Source organism: Trichosurus vulpecula, chromosome 8 (genome assembly GCF_011100635.1).
Source record: "Trichosurus vulpecula isolate mTriVul1 chromosome 8, mTriVul1.pri, whole genome shotgun sequence".
Lineage (NCBI taxonomy): Eukaryota > Metazoa > Chordata > Mammalia > Diprotodontia > Phalangeridae > Trichosurus > Trichosurus vulpecula.
Window position 1 is genome coordinate 39,438,378 of NC_050580.1, and position 14,850 is coordinate 39,453,227.

Genomic DNA, 14,850 nt, shown 5'->3' on the forward strand with positions numbered 1-14,850 from the left:
AAGTCTTGCACAGTGACAGATGAATTCTCTGTGCCTTATGCCCAAACGACCAAGAAATTGAAGGTGATTTGTCCTATGGATTGCCTGGATCTGGGTTAGGCTCATCTGGGGGACTTTTTCCACCCCATATGGGATAATTTAGAAGGCTAGTTTTCTTCCCCTTCAGGCATAGTCTTCCTGTAACAGACAATGATCTACCAAAGCTGCTGGGGAGGGGCCTAGAGACCTCACCTTGGCTGCCTTGCCTAACACGTTCAATCCGAGGTGGGGATACTTGAAGCCAATGTTGGGTAGCTAGCTGGCCAGGGACTGGCAGGTCCCATGTAGAGAATAAATGGCTTCCTTTTTGAGTGAGAGGTTGTCTTTTTCTCTTATCTCCTCTTTGGGGAGGGGTAGCTGAGTTGTTCACCTGCTTGTCACAATCAACAAAGTAAACTATGAGTGTTACAACATCTCAAGCTCCAGAGCTAAATCACCTCAGCTGGTGGTGACCACAACCTGGACCACAACCTAGACTCACCTCTGACATTTAGTCTATCTGGGTGGGGATTAAGACTCATTTCTCATTGAAGCTCATTCTTGGTCAAACATTAGGAGTTCATAGGACTATAGATTTAGGAGCCAAGATGGCAGGTTAGAGGCAACCCAGCTGAACTCTCTCAACATTTCCCTCCAAACAATTTTAAAATAATGCCTCAAACAAAATTTTGGATCAGCAGAACCAACAAAAGGTCAGGGTGAGACATTTTTCCAGCCCAAGAAAAGGTCAGCAGGAGAAGTCTGTGTCACTGGGGTGGAAGCCTATCCAGAACCCACATATGTAGCTGTGCCAGCATTAGCTGCAGCAGCTGCTTTGGGAGCTCTCAGCCCAGAGATGGTAAGAGGAAGATTACAAGGGACCCTTTGCTGGCACTGGGTACAACTGGTGTTAATGGGTAACTCTATAGCCATACACAGTTCTGGATCACAGTTCCAGGATATAGAGGAGTGTTGGGAGTCAGCCTCAAGGGAGCAGGGGCCCTGGTCACAGTTCCAAGGCAAAGAGAGCACTAGTGCTTGTGGCTGCCTGGGAACAGGGGCTCTTCCTGGGGTAAAGACCAGAGTGCCAACCAGGAAAGCAGTGACCACACCTCTCTCTAGGTCATACCACCTTGGAAGCACCAAAAACTTGCAGACTCCTAGAATTAGCTCCAAAAATAGTAGCACAAAAAAGCCTGAAGCTTGGGATAGGGCCTCCTGAGCTCCAGGTGAGCAGAGCCCAACTTTAACATAAAGTTCAAAGTGAAGAAATAGGCTGGGAAAATGAACAAACAATAATAACAAAAAGAACTTGACCATAAAAAGCTACTATGTGGCAGGGAAGACCAAGACATAAACTCAGAAGAAGACAACAATGTAAAAAACAGTTGGAAACAAAGCCTCAAAGAAAAATACTAATTGGACCCAAACAAGAATTCCTAGAAGCACTAAAGAAAGACATAGGAGTGGTAGAGGGAAAATTGGGAAAAGAAATGAGAGTGTTGCAAGAAAATTATGAAAAGTGAATTGGTTGGTTGGTTGCTGTCCTTTATTCTTGAAGAGAAAACCAAAATGACACTGCTACATTGGAATCAAGATGTAATATGTCCAACTGTGGCTGATCAGACCAAAATGAGCCTGGAAGGCTCTACTACAGGTCAGACACAAATAGTTCACATAAACATTTGTCACTACAAATATCACTACACTCCAAAAAGGCTGCTCAGATACCCAGGCACTGCCAAATTCTGCTGCTGCTGCAGTCCAGTGAGAAGACAACTCTATGGCCTAGGCTACCTGTGTGCAGGGTTGTGACTACAGCAACCAGTATATTCCCACCTGATGCTTCATTGCTTGTCTACTGCTACAGAACTTTGAGGTAGGTAAAAATTGTAAAATGGTATGGAAAATGTTTTTTGATTCATGCATAAATTGAATTTAAGTGAGGCAGAGTTGCATGAAGGAATCAGTCTCACTCTCTCTTCCAGAGTCACCGAAGTCCATTGGCAAGACAAAAGTCAAGATGACTGGTGATGGCTCGGGATGCAGTAGATAATCTTGGCATATTTGATGTCTAACCAAACACTAAGAACTCCACAGTGCCACCTTCAGCCACTTTCATGGCCATTGGAACAAATTGTTTTCATTTGCCTGTTCTGCTGGGGGAAGTCTTCACGTGATTGGAGTAATAGCTTAGTAAAAGAGGCACAGAAATTCATTAAAGAAAAGAACTCCTTGGGGTACCTAGACGGTGCAGTGAGTAGAGCACCGGCCCTGGAGTCAGGAGGACCTGAGTTCAAATTTGGCCTCAGACACTTGACACACTTGCTAGCTGTATGACCTTGGGCAAGTCACTTAAACACAATTGCCTTTCCCTTTCCACAAAAACCCAAACAAACAAACAAAAAAAGAATTCCTTAAAAAGCAGAACAGGTCAAATGGAAAAGGAGGTACAAAAGCTCACTGAAGAAAATTATTCCTTAAAAATTAGAATTGGGCAAGTGGAAGCTAATAACTCCATAAGACATCAAGAAACAATAAATCAAAGTCAAAAGAATGAAAAAATAGAAGGAATTGTGAAATATCTCATTGAAAAAACAACTGATGGGGCAGCTAGGTGGTGCAGAGAGTAGAGCATTGGCCCTGGAGTCAGGAGTACCTGAGTTCAAATCCAGCCTCAGACACTTGACACTTTTACTAGCTGTGTGACCTTGGGCAAGTCACTTAACCCCAATTGCCTTACCTTCCCCCCTTGCAAAAAAAATAAAAAATAAAGTAAAATAAAATTTAAAAAAAAGAAAAAACGACTGACCTGGAAAATAGATTGAGGAAAGATAATTTAAGAATTATTGAATTACCTTAAAGCCATGATCAAAAAAGGAGCTAAGACATCATATTTCAAGAAATTATTAGCATTCAAGAAATCATCAAATTATTATGTCTTATATTCTAGAACCAGAGGGTAAAATAGAAATGGAAAAAAATTTGCTGATCACTTCCTAAAAGAGATCCCAAAATGAAAACTCCTAGGAATTTTGTAGCCAAATTCCAGAGCTCCCAGGTCAAGGAGAAAATATGGCAAGCAGCCAGAAAGAAACAATATCATGGAGCCACAGTCAGGATTACACAATATTTAGCAGCTTCCACATTAAAGGCTTGGAGGGCTTGGAATTTGATATTCCAGAAGGCAAAGGAGCAAAAATTACAACCAAGAATAACCTACTCAGCAAAACTGAGTATAATCTTTCATGGGTAAAAATGGATTTTTAATGAAATAGAGGACTTCCAAGCATTCCCGATGAAAAGACCAGAGCTGAATAGAAAATTAACCTTCAAACACAAGATTCAAAAGAAGCATGAAAACATATTCATGAAAGAGTAATCATAAGGGTCTCAATAAAATTAAACTATTTACATTCCTACATAGGGAGATGATACATGTAACTTTTATCATTATCCAGGCAGTTAAAAGGAGTCTACATAGATAGAGGGCCTGGATGTGAGTCTATTATGTTGGAATGATCTCCCAAAAAATGAAGGGGTCAGAAAGGGATGCACTGGGAAAGGGGGGAAGGGAGAGGTAAAATAGAGACATTTTTCTTACCTGAAAGGCATGCAAGGAAGAGCTTTTACAGTGGAAGAGAAAATGGGGAAGCGGGGACAACACTTGAACCTCACTCTCTTCAGAATTGGTTCAAAGACAGAAAAATACGTAAACACGCTCAGTTGAGTATAGAAATCTATCTTACCCAATAGGGGAATAGGATGCAAAGGGGATAAGAGAAGGGGAGATGATAAAGGGGAGAACAGATTAAGGGAGGCAGTGGTTAGAAGCAAAATACACTTTTGAAGAGGGAAGAATAAAAAGAGAGAGAAGAAACAGAAGAAAACGAGAGACAGGAAAATACGCTGTTAGTAATCATAACAGTGAATGTGAATGGGATGAGCTAACCCATAAAGTAGAAGTGGATAGTGGAATGGATTAGAAACCAGAATCTAACCATATGTTATTTACAAGAGAAACACTTGAAACAGAAAGACACATACAGAGTTAAAATAAAAGATTGAAGCAGAATCTAATATGCTTTAGCTGAACTAAAAAAAAAACTGCAGGGATAGCACTCATGATCTCAGACAAAGCAAAAGCAAAAATAGACCTAATTAAAAGGGATGATTGGCAGTAAGGTGGCTGCCTACATGTATCAGGGGAGACAAGCTTTCAAATCTACCTGAGAATTTTTACATCTACCTGAGTGACCTTGGGTGACCCAGGGTCCCCTATTTCTAAGGCCAAAGGTTCAGAGGAGGAGAGCAGATGGGTCCTCTCTGTCAACAGCACCTGATTTTCCCTGTTGGGCAAGACTCCAGGGTCACCTGAAGCCCCTCATTCTGCTGACCTGGTCTGCCTGGTAGTGCCAATAAGAAAGGTCTTCTCAGGAGGGAGGAAAAATAGAGCCTCAACTAAGGTCCCTCATGGACAAAGGAAGGTTTGCCTCATTGGAGGTTATTGTGCAGGGGTGGGGTGACGCCTTGTCAGGAGAAGTAGAGGGGACTCTTGGTCTGCAATGGTTGGACCAGATGACCTCTGAGGGCCTTTCCAACCTGAAGATTTATTAGTCTGAGAGGTCTGCCATCTGGCCAGATATCCAGGATGTCTGGCTTTACTGGGACTGAAGAGTAAGGACAGACTAGGAATAAATATGGGCAGCTAAGTGGCATAGTAGATAGAGTGCCAGGCTTGGAGTCAGGAAGACTCATCTTCATGAGTTCAAATCTGGCCTCAGACACTTAGTAGATGTGCGACCTTGGGCAAGTCACTTAAGTTTGTTTGCCTCAGTTTCCTCATCTATAAAATGATTTGGAGAAGGAAATAACAAACCATTCCAATATCTTTGCCAAGAAAAACTCAAATGGGGTTATGAAAAGTCAGACACGACTGAAATAACTGAACAACAGAAAAAGAGAAAATCAGGGAATGAAGTAATATCAAAAAAACTTTATAGCAAGTTTATCTGATAAAGGCCTCATTTCTCAAATACATACTGAGTATAGAACTGCATCAAATTTATAAAAATAAGAGCTATTCCCCAACTGACAAATTGTCAAAGGATATAAAGACAGTTTTCAGAAGAAATCAAAGCAATCTATAATCATATGAAAAATACTCTAAATCATTATCGATTAGAGAAAAGCAAATTAAACAACTCTGAGGTATCACCTTGTACCTATCAGAAATAAGTGCTAGAGGGGATGAGGGAAAATAGGTACACTAATGAACCGTTGGTGGAGCAGCAATTCTGAAGAACCATTTGGAGCTAGGCCCAAAGAGATCTAAAACTGTGCATGCCCTTTGATCCAGCAATACCACTAGTAGGTCTGTATCCCAAAGAGATCAAAGAAAAAGTAAAAGTAAAAGGACCTATATGTAGAAAAATATTTATAGCAGCTCTTTTCGTGCCGGCAAAGAACTGGAAATTGAGGGGATGCCCATCAGTTGGAGAATGGCTGAACAAGTTGTGGTATGTGAATGTAATGGAATACTATTGTGCTGTAAGAGATGACAAGGGTGGCAGATTATTGTGAAGTGCTATAAGAAACAAGGGGGTGGTTTCAGAAAAGAAAACATGACAAGACCTATACGAACTGATTCAAAGTGAAGTGAGCAGAATCAGGAGATCATTTGCACAGTAACAGCAATGTTGTAATAATCAGCTATGAAAGAAACTGCTGCTGTGATCAATACAATGATCCAAGACAATTCCAAAGGACTCATAGTGAAAAAATCCAACTCCAGAGAGAGAACTGATGAATTCTGAGTGCAAATTGAAGTATAATTTTCTCACTTTCTTTATTTTTCTTGCTTTTTAAAAAAAAATTTGGCTAATATGGAAGCTTGGCGTGATTTCACATGCATAACTGATGTCATATTGCTTGCCTTCTCAGTAGAGGGTGAGAGGGAGGGTTAGAATTTGGAACTCAAAATTTAAAAGAAAATAATGTTAAAAATGAATAAATAATAAATTAAAAATAAAAGGATTGTTGATTTAGAGCTGGAAGGATCTTAGACGTCATCTAGTTCAATCTCATTTACAAATGAGAAAACTGAGTCTCAAAGAGGCATGACCAAAGGTGACATGGGAAATAAATAAGAGATGTGGGATTTGAACTTGGGTCCTGGGACCCTAAGTTCATCCCTCTTTCTCCGGTACCATAAACTATTGCTTTCCTTTCTAAACCAATGATTACACTTCCTTACCTCACTTCCCAGAACTTTGATGTTTCAGGCAAGAGGAGTTCTCCATGTCAATGTAAGAATGGATTCCCATGAGAAGACCTCCTGTGGGAGGTCTTGGCTCTAACAGATTACACAGAAAATGAAGGCCTATGAAGGCTAACCAGAACAGTGAGTCCCAAGAGCTCAGTTCACTGGAATATCACTAGCATAGCTATCCAACCTTATAAGGGGATTGGTTCAAAGACTTTTCTTAGAATAGTTGGGCCTGACCTTGGGAAAATTTATACCTATAAAACAGAAATGGGTAGTAAAATGCATTAGAAACCAGAATCTAGCTTAACGGCCTTTGATTCAGTCACCAATGGGATGGGACTAGAAAGAATGCTATTCATTCTCAAATCCAGGTCAGGGCTGGCTTTCAGCAGCATTAGGAGTCAGAAATTTCTTTGGTCCTTCTAATATCCCCATTTCTGCCCCATTCCCTCATTCAATGTGCCCTCCTTAGGACCCCTCCAGTTGCTTAATGCTTCTCTGCCCTCAGGTGAGGGAGGAAAGTGACTGAGAAACTCATTCCCCATAGAGGGATGAGGGGATGACCGAAAAGGTTCTGCAGGTGTGTGTGTGTGTGTGTGTGTGTGTGTGTGTCTGTGTGTCTGTGTGTCTGTGTGTGTGTGTGTCTGTGTCTGTGTCTGTGTTTGGAGTATCACAATGTAAGAGAAAGGGCAATGAAGATGCCCCTGTCACCCAAAGGAACAAACACAGCGGCTCCTGCTATGAGCCAGAGGCACCTAAAGTTACCCAAAATCACATAATTTTTCCAAATTGGAAGGGACCCCAGTGGCCATCTAGTCAGCCCACACCTGGAAAACAATTCTGATTACAATACACCCAACTGACCATCCAGACCTTGTTGAAAGATATCCCACCAGAGATATGTCATTCCACCTCTGTTAGGATGTTTCTCCTGGCATCAAACCTGAATTTGCCTCTTTGCAGCTTGCTCCAAGCTCTCTGCCCACCAGCCCTGTTGGTCATTCCTATGGCCTGGGCAGCCTTATTCATTGCTCTTAGTGAGTCTTCCTCACACCCTAGCTGGTTGGAGAATCCCATGAGTTCTCTTTCCACTCTCCCTGCTTAGTGTGAACCCAGTTCCCTGTGTGCCCAGGGCCAAGTACCTGCAGAATGTGTAGATGACCAGCAGGTTCCCCAGCACTCCTGTGAAACCCACAACCAAGATGGTAGCACCAATGGTATAGTGGGCATGATCCGGGACATCTGCTGTGGGGAAGACATTCCGGGAGTGGGGTGGCAACATCACTGCCTATGGAGAGAGACAAAAAGGACAGAAATTCATAGACCCAGAGCTGGAAGAGAGCTCAGAGGCCATCTGGTCTAATTCCCCATTTTACAGATGAGGAAACTGAGGCATGGTGAGGTTAAAGTGAGAGTGTGATGAGACTTGCCAGGGGAGAGCAGATGGCCTAATTTTCTGGGAGCAGGGGCAGACAAAAGAAGACTGTTGGAGGGAGAAAAGGAGGGAGGTCCCTTCTGCACACTTCTGCCAGCTCATCTCCAGATGGCAACCTGTGCCTCAGTCCCTGCGGCTGGAGGCAAAGAGTGCCCTGTGATTTCATGCTTTAACTAGACTACGAGTTGATATAGGCTCAGGTGATGAGCACATTGTGGAAGGATGCACGTATCCTGCAAATACTTCCGAATGAGAGACTGACTACTTTTTTTTAATTAAATTTCTTTTCTTTTCAGATTTGCATTCCGTCCCTCCCACTTCTCATTGTCTCCTCCCCTCCCATTGAGAAAGCAGCCAACCATTTCTAATCAAGCCCCTGGGATTTCAATTGCAAAGACTCCAGAGCTAGTAACCATGGAAAACCACCAGCTCACAAAGGAAGTCTTGAGTATCCTGGGCAAATCCAGTCTTCTTAAGTCTCAAGCATGACTGATCTCAGATTCCTTACCTAGGGCTTTACAGGAAAAATTCTCATAGGACTGATCCAAAGTGAGAAAGATACCTGAGGAATCTAAGCCTCTTGAAAATCTCATGTTAGGGCTCATCTTGAATAATGGGACCTCTAAGAAGGAAAGATGATCTCCAGATTGCAGTTAGAAAAATAATAGAGACTACCCAAGATTTTCTAAGGCTCAAGAAAACATCCTACTTACCTTCTCTAATAGTAACTCACATTCCAATGAGGTTTTAAGGTTAATAGATGCCATCGCCTGCCAACAAACCACAGAGGTGGTACAAGTAGGCTTTTTAAAATGATTTTTTGACTGTACTTATGATTCTGTCAGGAGGCAGTGTGGTATGGTGGGCAGGAAGCTGGCCTCAGAGTCAGGATGACACATACTGACTCAGTAACCCTGGGCAAGTCACTTACCGTTTCACAGACAAGGCTCATAAAATTCAGAGCAGGTGTCCAGCTGTTTTGATAGAGAACTCTTCACTCAGAGTTCTTGATTGGGATGAAATCACAGTCCGAGTATTCATTCTGATTTTGGAATTACGTGTCTTGCCCAGGATCACCTGGCTAGAGCTAGGACTGGAATCCAGGTTTTTCTTTTTCTTTTTAGTAATTAAATTTTGTTTTCAAATGAAACCCCACTTTCTTTCTCTCCCCTATCCTATCTCTCTCTGACTCCAGTGAATCCAGGTTGTTCTGACTCAGAATCCAGCTCTCAATACTCTCTTCAGTCCAGTGACCATCCCAAATGAAGAGGTAAGTGCAACCAAGATCATTGAAAGAGTTAGAGAGCTTTGTTTTTTTTTTTTTAAATAGGCCTATGAGAGAATTTAAGACGGTTCCCAGGCCTCCTCCATTTCCCTCCAGCATTATTCAGATAATGTAGCCCAAAGTCAGCTTCTTTTCTGAGCTGGGGGTAGGAGGGAGAAAGTCAAGTCTAAGTCAAGCTAAGTGCTAGCAATATAAAGAAAGGTGAAGATAGACCCTGCCCTCAAAGGGCTTACTGTCTAATGGAGGAGGCAATATGTAAAAAAACTAGCTACATACAAGATCATCTAAAGTAGATAGAAGGTCCTCTGAGAGGGGAGAGCATTGGAGCAGTCACTCCCTGTTTTTAGAGGGACCTGAAGCCATCCTCCTACATTTAAGTAGGAGAAGCAACATCATAACAGCCTTGGTTTTGGAGTCAGAGAACCTGGTTCCAATTTACCCTTTGATGCTTACTACCTCAGTGACCTTGGGTAAAAAACTCAGGTTCCTCAGTCATACAATGAGGAGGCTGAGGCAGATGACCCATAAAGGTTCTTATACTTTCAGATCTATGATCTGATGACAACCCAGATCTGTGCCTGAAGACAAAGCTGGCCCCTTCCTTCTCCTAGTGAAGCAAAAACAACCCATTCCACCTTTTTTCTCCACTAGTGATAATCCTTTACACCTGGACACTACTTTGCACATTACAAAATATATTCATCTCTGTTATGACACTTGACTCCAACCCACCTCCCCAGGGGTGGTGCTGGGCAGAGATTCTTACTCTTTATTAAATCAGGAAATAGGGTAAGACAGGTCAAATGACCTGCCTATAGCCCTGCCATGCTGTGGATTCATGGTGGAGCTGTGACAGGGACCCAAGCACTAAACCTCTAAGCCCTGCTTTCCAGTCTCCAGAATCGCAGGGGAGCGTGGGCCAGCAACAGAGGATAATGACATAAGGAGGGGGAGGGGAACCTTCCCCTGGCAGAGGTTTGTGGCTGAGTGGGATTGAGATCATCTGGCTTAAAGCTACAGTACTGGGAGATGACTGAATTTTTAAAAAGCAGTGACACCGTCCAGCTCTCATCCCTATGGAGGAAAGCTGGGGAGAGGTTAGGAGCTTTCATCAGCCAGGCCTAAAAAGCATAAGAATTTAAGTCAACCCCTGCCTCATGGGTATCCAGGTAATCTGGCCCCATGCATATTTTCTTTTCTAGTACCTAGCCCCTGTGCCTTGCACATAGCAGGCATTTGATAAACGTTTGTGAAGATGAGTTTGATTTCCTGAGTTAGCCAGACAAGCTTTCCTGTGTAGCCCAAGCCCAGGGGCCTCTGGGAGTAGGGGGAAGCTCAGGGAGATAGTATGGCAGCATGAAGCAAGAGAAGAGCCCTGGGAGGCTGTGAGGACCGAATGATGCCATGGCAGGGAGCTATTTGGCAGACCCTAAAGTGCTACCTAAATGTCAGTTATTATTATCATCATAATTTCTTTCTTGCTGGGAACATCCCATGTGAGATGGAGGTTGTACGTTCAGAATTTCCCTTTATGCTTCCCCAGGGAATCCCCCCAGACCAGGGAGAAGGACACTCAGAGGCACTGCCTCCATCCTTCCTTGGTTTTGGCCAGACGGCTATCTGGTCCCTCTGCTTTGGTCACTTTGATTTGGATAGGAGGCCAAATATTAGATGAGGCAGAGATGCAGCAAGGCATCATGGGGAATACCTTCCCCAGACTGGTGGCTTCCTCTTTTCTCCATAAAGTGATCTAGTCCTCTTCTCCCCACTCCCCCTAAAAATTAGTTCACAGGATTGTAGATTTAAGAGACCTCAGAGGTCATCTTGCACAACTCCCTTATCTCACAGATCAGGAGACTGAGACCTGAACTGAGGTTAAGTGATTCATCTAAAGTTATACAAGTAGGAAGTGGCAAAACCTGATTCTGGTGTTGCTTTTTTTTTTTTTTTTTTGCCTTTCTCTGTACCCTTAGCTCTTAGCACAGTGCCTGACTCATAGTAAGGACCTGATAAAGGCTTGTCGAGTGACTAACTGGTTCCCCACGTGACCCAGTTATTTAAGCGTCCAAGGAGGGACTTGAGGCCAAATCTTCTGGACTCCAAGGTCAGCCCTCTAAGCTGCTCTACCTTTATCTATCCATGCTAACAAATCTTCCTTCCAACCTCTTCCCCTCCTAATTATCTGGGTTCTGAATCTCTCTCAAGTCTCCTCTCTTCTCTCCCACATCCCCTGCCTCTTCTCTGGGGGAAAAACTGGCTGAGTTTCAGAAACAGTCATGGGCTGTTTCTCCCTCACTCCTCCTTTCTCCCCCAAGCCCCTGAGCCCTCCAAAAAGGGGAATTATCTTCTGAAAATATCCACCATTCCCATAGTAAGTTCTAGGAAAATCTGATTATGTGGCATGGAAAACTTGACTCAGCCTTTCAAGGCTGATTTTATATTGCTCCCAACCCCAGCAAAGACAGGCATCTTTCCTTGTTCTCCACCAAAAATGAATAAACAAAACATGCTTCAATGAACTCCAGTGGCTCTCTATTACCTCCAGGAAATAGGAAATCTGCTTTTAAAGTCCTGTACAACCTGGCCCCCTCCTCCCTTTCCAGTCTTCATTCACTTTGCTCCCCTCCATATGCATTCCATTCCAATTATACTGGCTATTCCTCGTACAGGACACTTCATCTCCCAACTCCATCCATGCCTCTTCATCGGCTGTCCCTCATACCTGGAATGTCCTCCCTCCTGCTCTCTACTTCCTGACTTTGGTCTGTCTGTCTGTCTCTGTCTCCGTCTCTCTCTCATCATCATCTAGCTGTCTCTCTTTCTATCTCTTTCTTTCTCTGTCTCTTCTTATATCTCTGTCTCTCTTCATATCTCTGTCTCTGTCTCATGCTTTCTCTCTCTCTCTCTCTCTCTCTCTCTCTCTCTCTCTCTCTCTCTGAGTGTCTGGCTGACTGTGTCTGTCTTTCTCTGTCTCTCCTCTTCTCTCTGTCTCTGAGTGATCATCCCTTACCCACCTGCCTGGCTACTAGTGCCTTCCCCTCTGAAATCACCTTCCTATTATACACATCTATATCTTGTATGTTCAGTTATTTGCATGTTGTCTGTCTCATTAGAATGCAGCCCCTCAGGCTCAGGGACTGACCTTCTCTGTACCCTCAGCACTTAGCACAGTGCCTGACACATTATAAGGGTCATTGATGATGAATGTGCTTTGCTGCCTCTGCCTTTGTTCACATTCTCCTCTACACCTGAAATGCCCTACCCCTCCCCACCCCCGCCTTCACCTATTGAGGCAATGGGAACAATTCTGCATCTGGAGTTTGGGGACCTGGGTTCAAATCCTGGCTCTGCCACTTACTATTTGTGTAACTTTGTTGCTTAACCTCCATGGACCTCAGTTTCCTCATCTGAAAAATGTGGGAGCTGAATTAGATGATCTCCAAGGCTCTTTACAAGTCTCTATGTCTATGATCCTATGAGGAGAGAGAACAGGAATTTACGGTTAATAGAATAATAGATGAAGTTAAGTGAATTGCTTAGTGTAACACAAGTAACACAGCGGGTAGGAAAAGTCTTGGTGCAGTCTCGTAAAGCTTCCGACTGAAGTCGGGGCTCATTTATTCCCCCACTGGCTAAAATGATATAGGGACAGTCATCTTGGCCTTTTTCCTTTAATGAGGTGTTACAAAGGTGCCAGAAAGGGACTCTACCATGCTTTTATCCCTTCTGAAGAGTAAGATGTCCCATACAGCCTCACCAATAAAGCTCAATGATAGCTTAAGGGAAGATTTGGGGTCCTAGTTCTGGGTCTAGCAGACTAGGTGCCCAATTTGGATTCCAGGGTTCTCCTTTCATCAAAAATCTCACCATCCTGTTCCCTCAAAGATGCCTTGGGGGAATTCTAATTCACCATTCTCATGCTTGGCTCTGGGGGTAATCTGCTGTTTTCTGAAATGACTGACTTGATAAAAGAGTAGTTCTCTAGATGCTTCATTGAACTTTAATGACCATCTTTTCTCACCCCCTGATCTAGGAACTGTTTCCCTGGCAGGCTTAGGTATAGAATGGGGGTGAAGAGAGTCATGGAAGATTCAAGTGCTGTCTGCCTCCAGGATAACTGTGGACTAAGGGGACCAAAAAAAAAATGATTCCATGACCTGACTTACCGTGGGAGTGATGGAAGGAAGGTCGACCACATGGTAGGCATCCACTTCTGTGTTGTTCCACTCACTGATGGAGGTCATAATCTTGGTGCAGTTGATGTCCTGAGCTGGGCAGGAAAGACCCCTTAGCCTGGGAGGATTCATGTTGAGAGAGCAACATTCATTGTTGATGCCCTTTGGGAGGATGCTCTGGCTTGGCTCAAAGCATCCACATTCAGTCCCGGTCCATTTGCTGGCCCCTGGCTTCTCTTCCTTTTGTCCACCATAGACTTCAGGGTTCTTTCTTCCTGGAAAGTGAGACCCTTTCTTGGACTGCTCGGTGGAGTTTTGTCACTGTCACATTGTCAGTCCAGAAGACAGAGCAGCCAGGGTCTGCCCCTTTAAATATCAAAGCCTGAGGGACTGGCACATGCCCAGTCAGGACCATGGTCAACTGCATCAAAACTGTAAATGTTATCCTTAACTAACAGCCTGGTTTGTGCTAACATCAGATGAAGGAAGGTGTGTGTGCTTTGTGAGCAGGCAGAGAGGGAGCTGGGATGGGGGCGCTCCACAGCTGGTCCCTTTGTGGCTGCTGGGTGACATTACCCCCCCCCTTAATCTGCAGGACAGTGAGTGACTCAGGCTTAGAGACAGGGGAAATCGAGGCATCTTAGAAGCTAAGCTAGAACTGAACAAGACCATTTAGTCAGGAACTGGAGTAAGGGGCAGTAATGGTGAACACAGATCCATAAAAAGTCACTTTTAGTTCTCCATGAAGAAAAATGAGGGATCATCAGAAAATCATGACACCAAGTGAATTCCTGGGCACATTCCCAAAGCCTAGGGCTAGTGTTTCTTTTTATTTGGCAAGGTATTACCAGAACCACATCTTCAGCTCCCCAAGTTTCTGCAGGATGGTAATTGTTGCGAGTTCCAATTCAATGCTGAATCCATTCGGAGTCATGTTTAAGGGAAACTCTCCCTTTGGCCAGGTCAGTCTTCTCATGTCACTGGCTAGGTTAATTTTTTTACAATAGCCTCTAGGTATAAAGGCCTGAATGGCCATGCTCAAGCACAAGTGGGCTCTCAAGTTCCCATCCAGCAGATTAGAATCTGGATTTGTATTGACAGGAGATCGATTCCATAATTGTATCTCACTAGAGATCTCCAAATGATGGATCAGTCATAGATCTCAAGCAGGAAGAGACCTCAGGTGTCTTGTCTTGCTTTACAAATGGGGCTCTTGATGCTCAGGAAGGTACCCAAGGCCATAGAAGAATCAGTCAAGATTTGAACCCAAGTTCTCAGACTCAGTGCTTTTTCCCACTGTGCCTCCTGGTTGGCCAATGGATAGAGATTTAATAGAGAGGGAGTCTCTGATTCTGGGACTTGTTCGGCTCTGCCTCAGAGAGCAGACCTTGGCAGAATGGTGAACTAAGCAAGAAAGAGTAAGCAAAACCTCCCTCACCCTCAGGGCTCTTGTACTGGGCAATGGACTGCCTGAGGAGGGGATAGATTTCCCCACATCAAAGCAGAGACTGGATGAGAATGTTGTACAAGGGATTTTTATTCAATTACATATTGGATTATGTGACTCTGAGGTCCCTCCTAACTCTGATAGTCTGTTATTTTGAAGAAGGACCAAGAAGACATTAGCCTCTAAGAATTCTAAAGAAGGTAGATAGATGATAGATAGATA

General features: G+C 43.7%; 1 protein-coding gene across 1 annotated transcript in view; it reads right to left on the reverse strand.

Moving 5' to 3' along the window:
* OPN4 (opsin 4) overlaps nucleotides 1–13,313 on the reverse strand; it is a 34,266-nt gene extending 20,953 nt beyond the window's left edge. Inside the window, exons 1-2 of the mRNA XM_036737265.1 lie at nucleotides 13,173–13,313; nucleotides 7,429–7,574 (exon numbers count right to left, since the gene is read on the reverse strand). Coding sequence (XP_036593160.1) covers nucleotides 7,429–7,574; nucleotides 13,173–13,313 — 287 coding nt within the window. The remainder of the gene's footprint in view (nucleotides 1–7,428; nucleotides 7,575–13,172) is intronic.
* Between the last annotated feature and the right edge of the window lie 1,537 nt (nucleotides 13,314–14,850).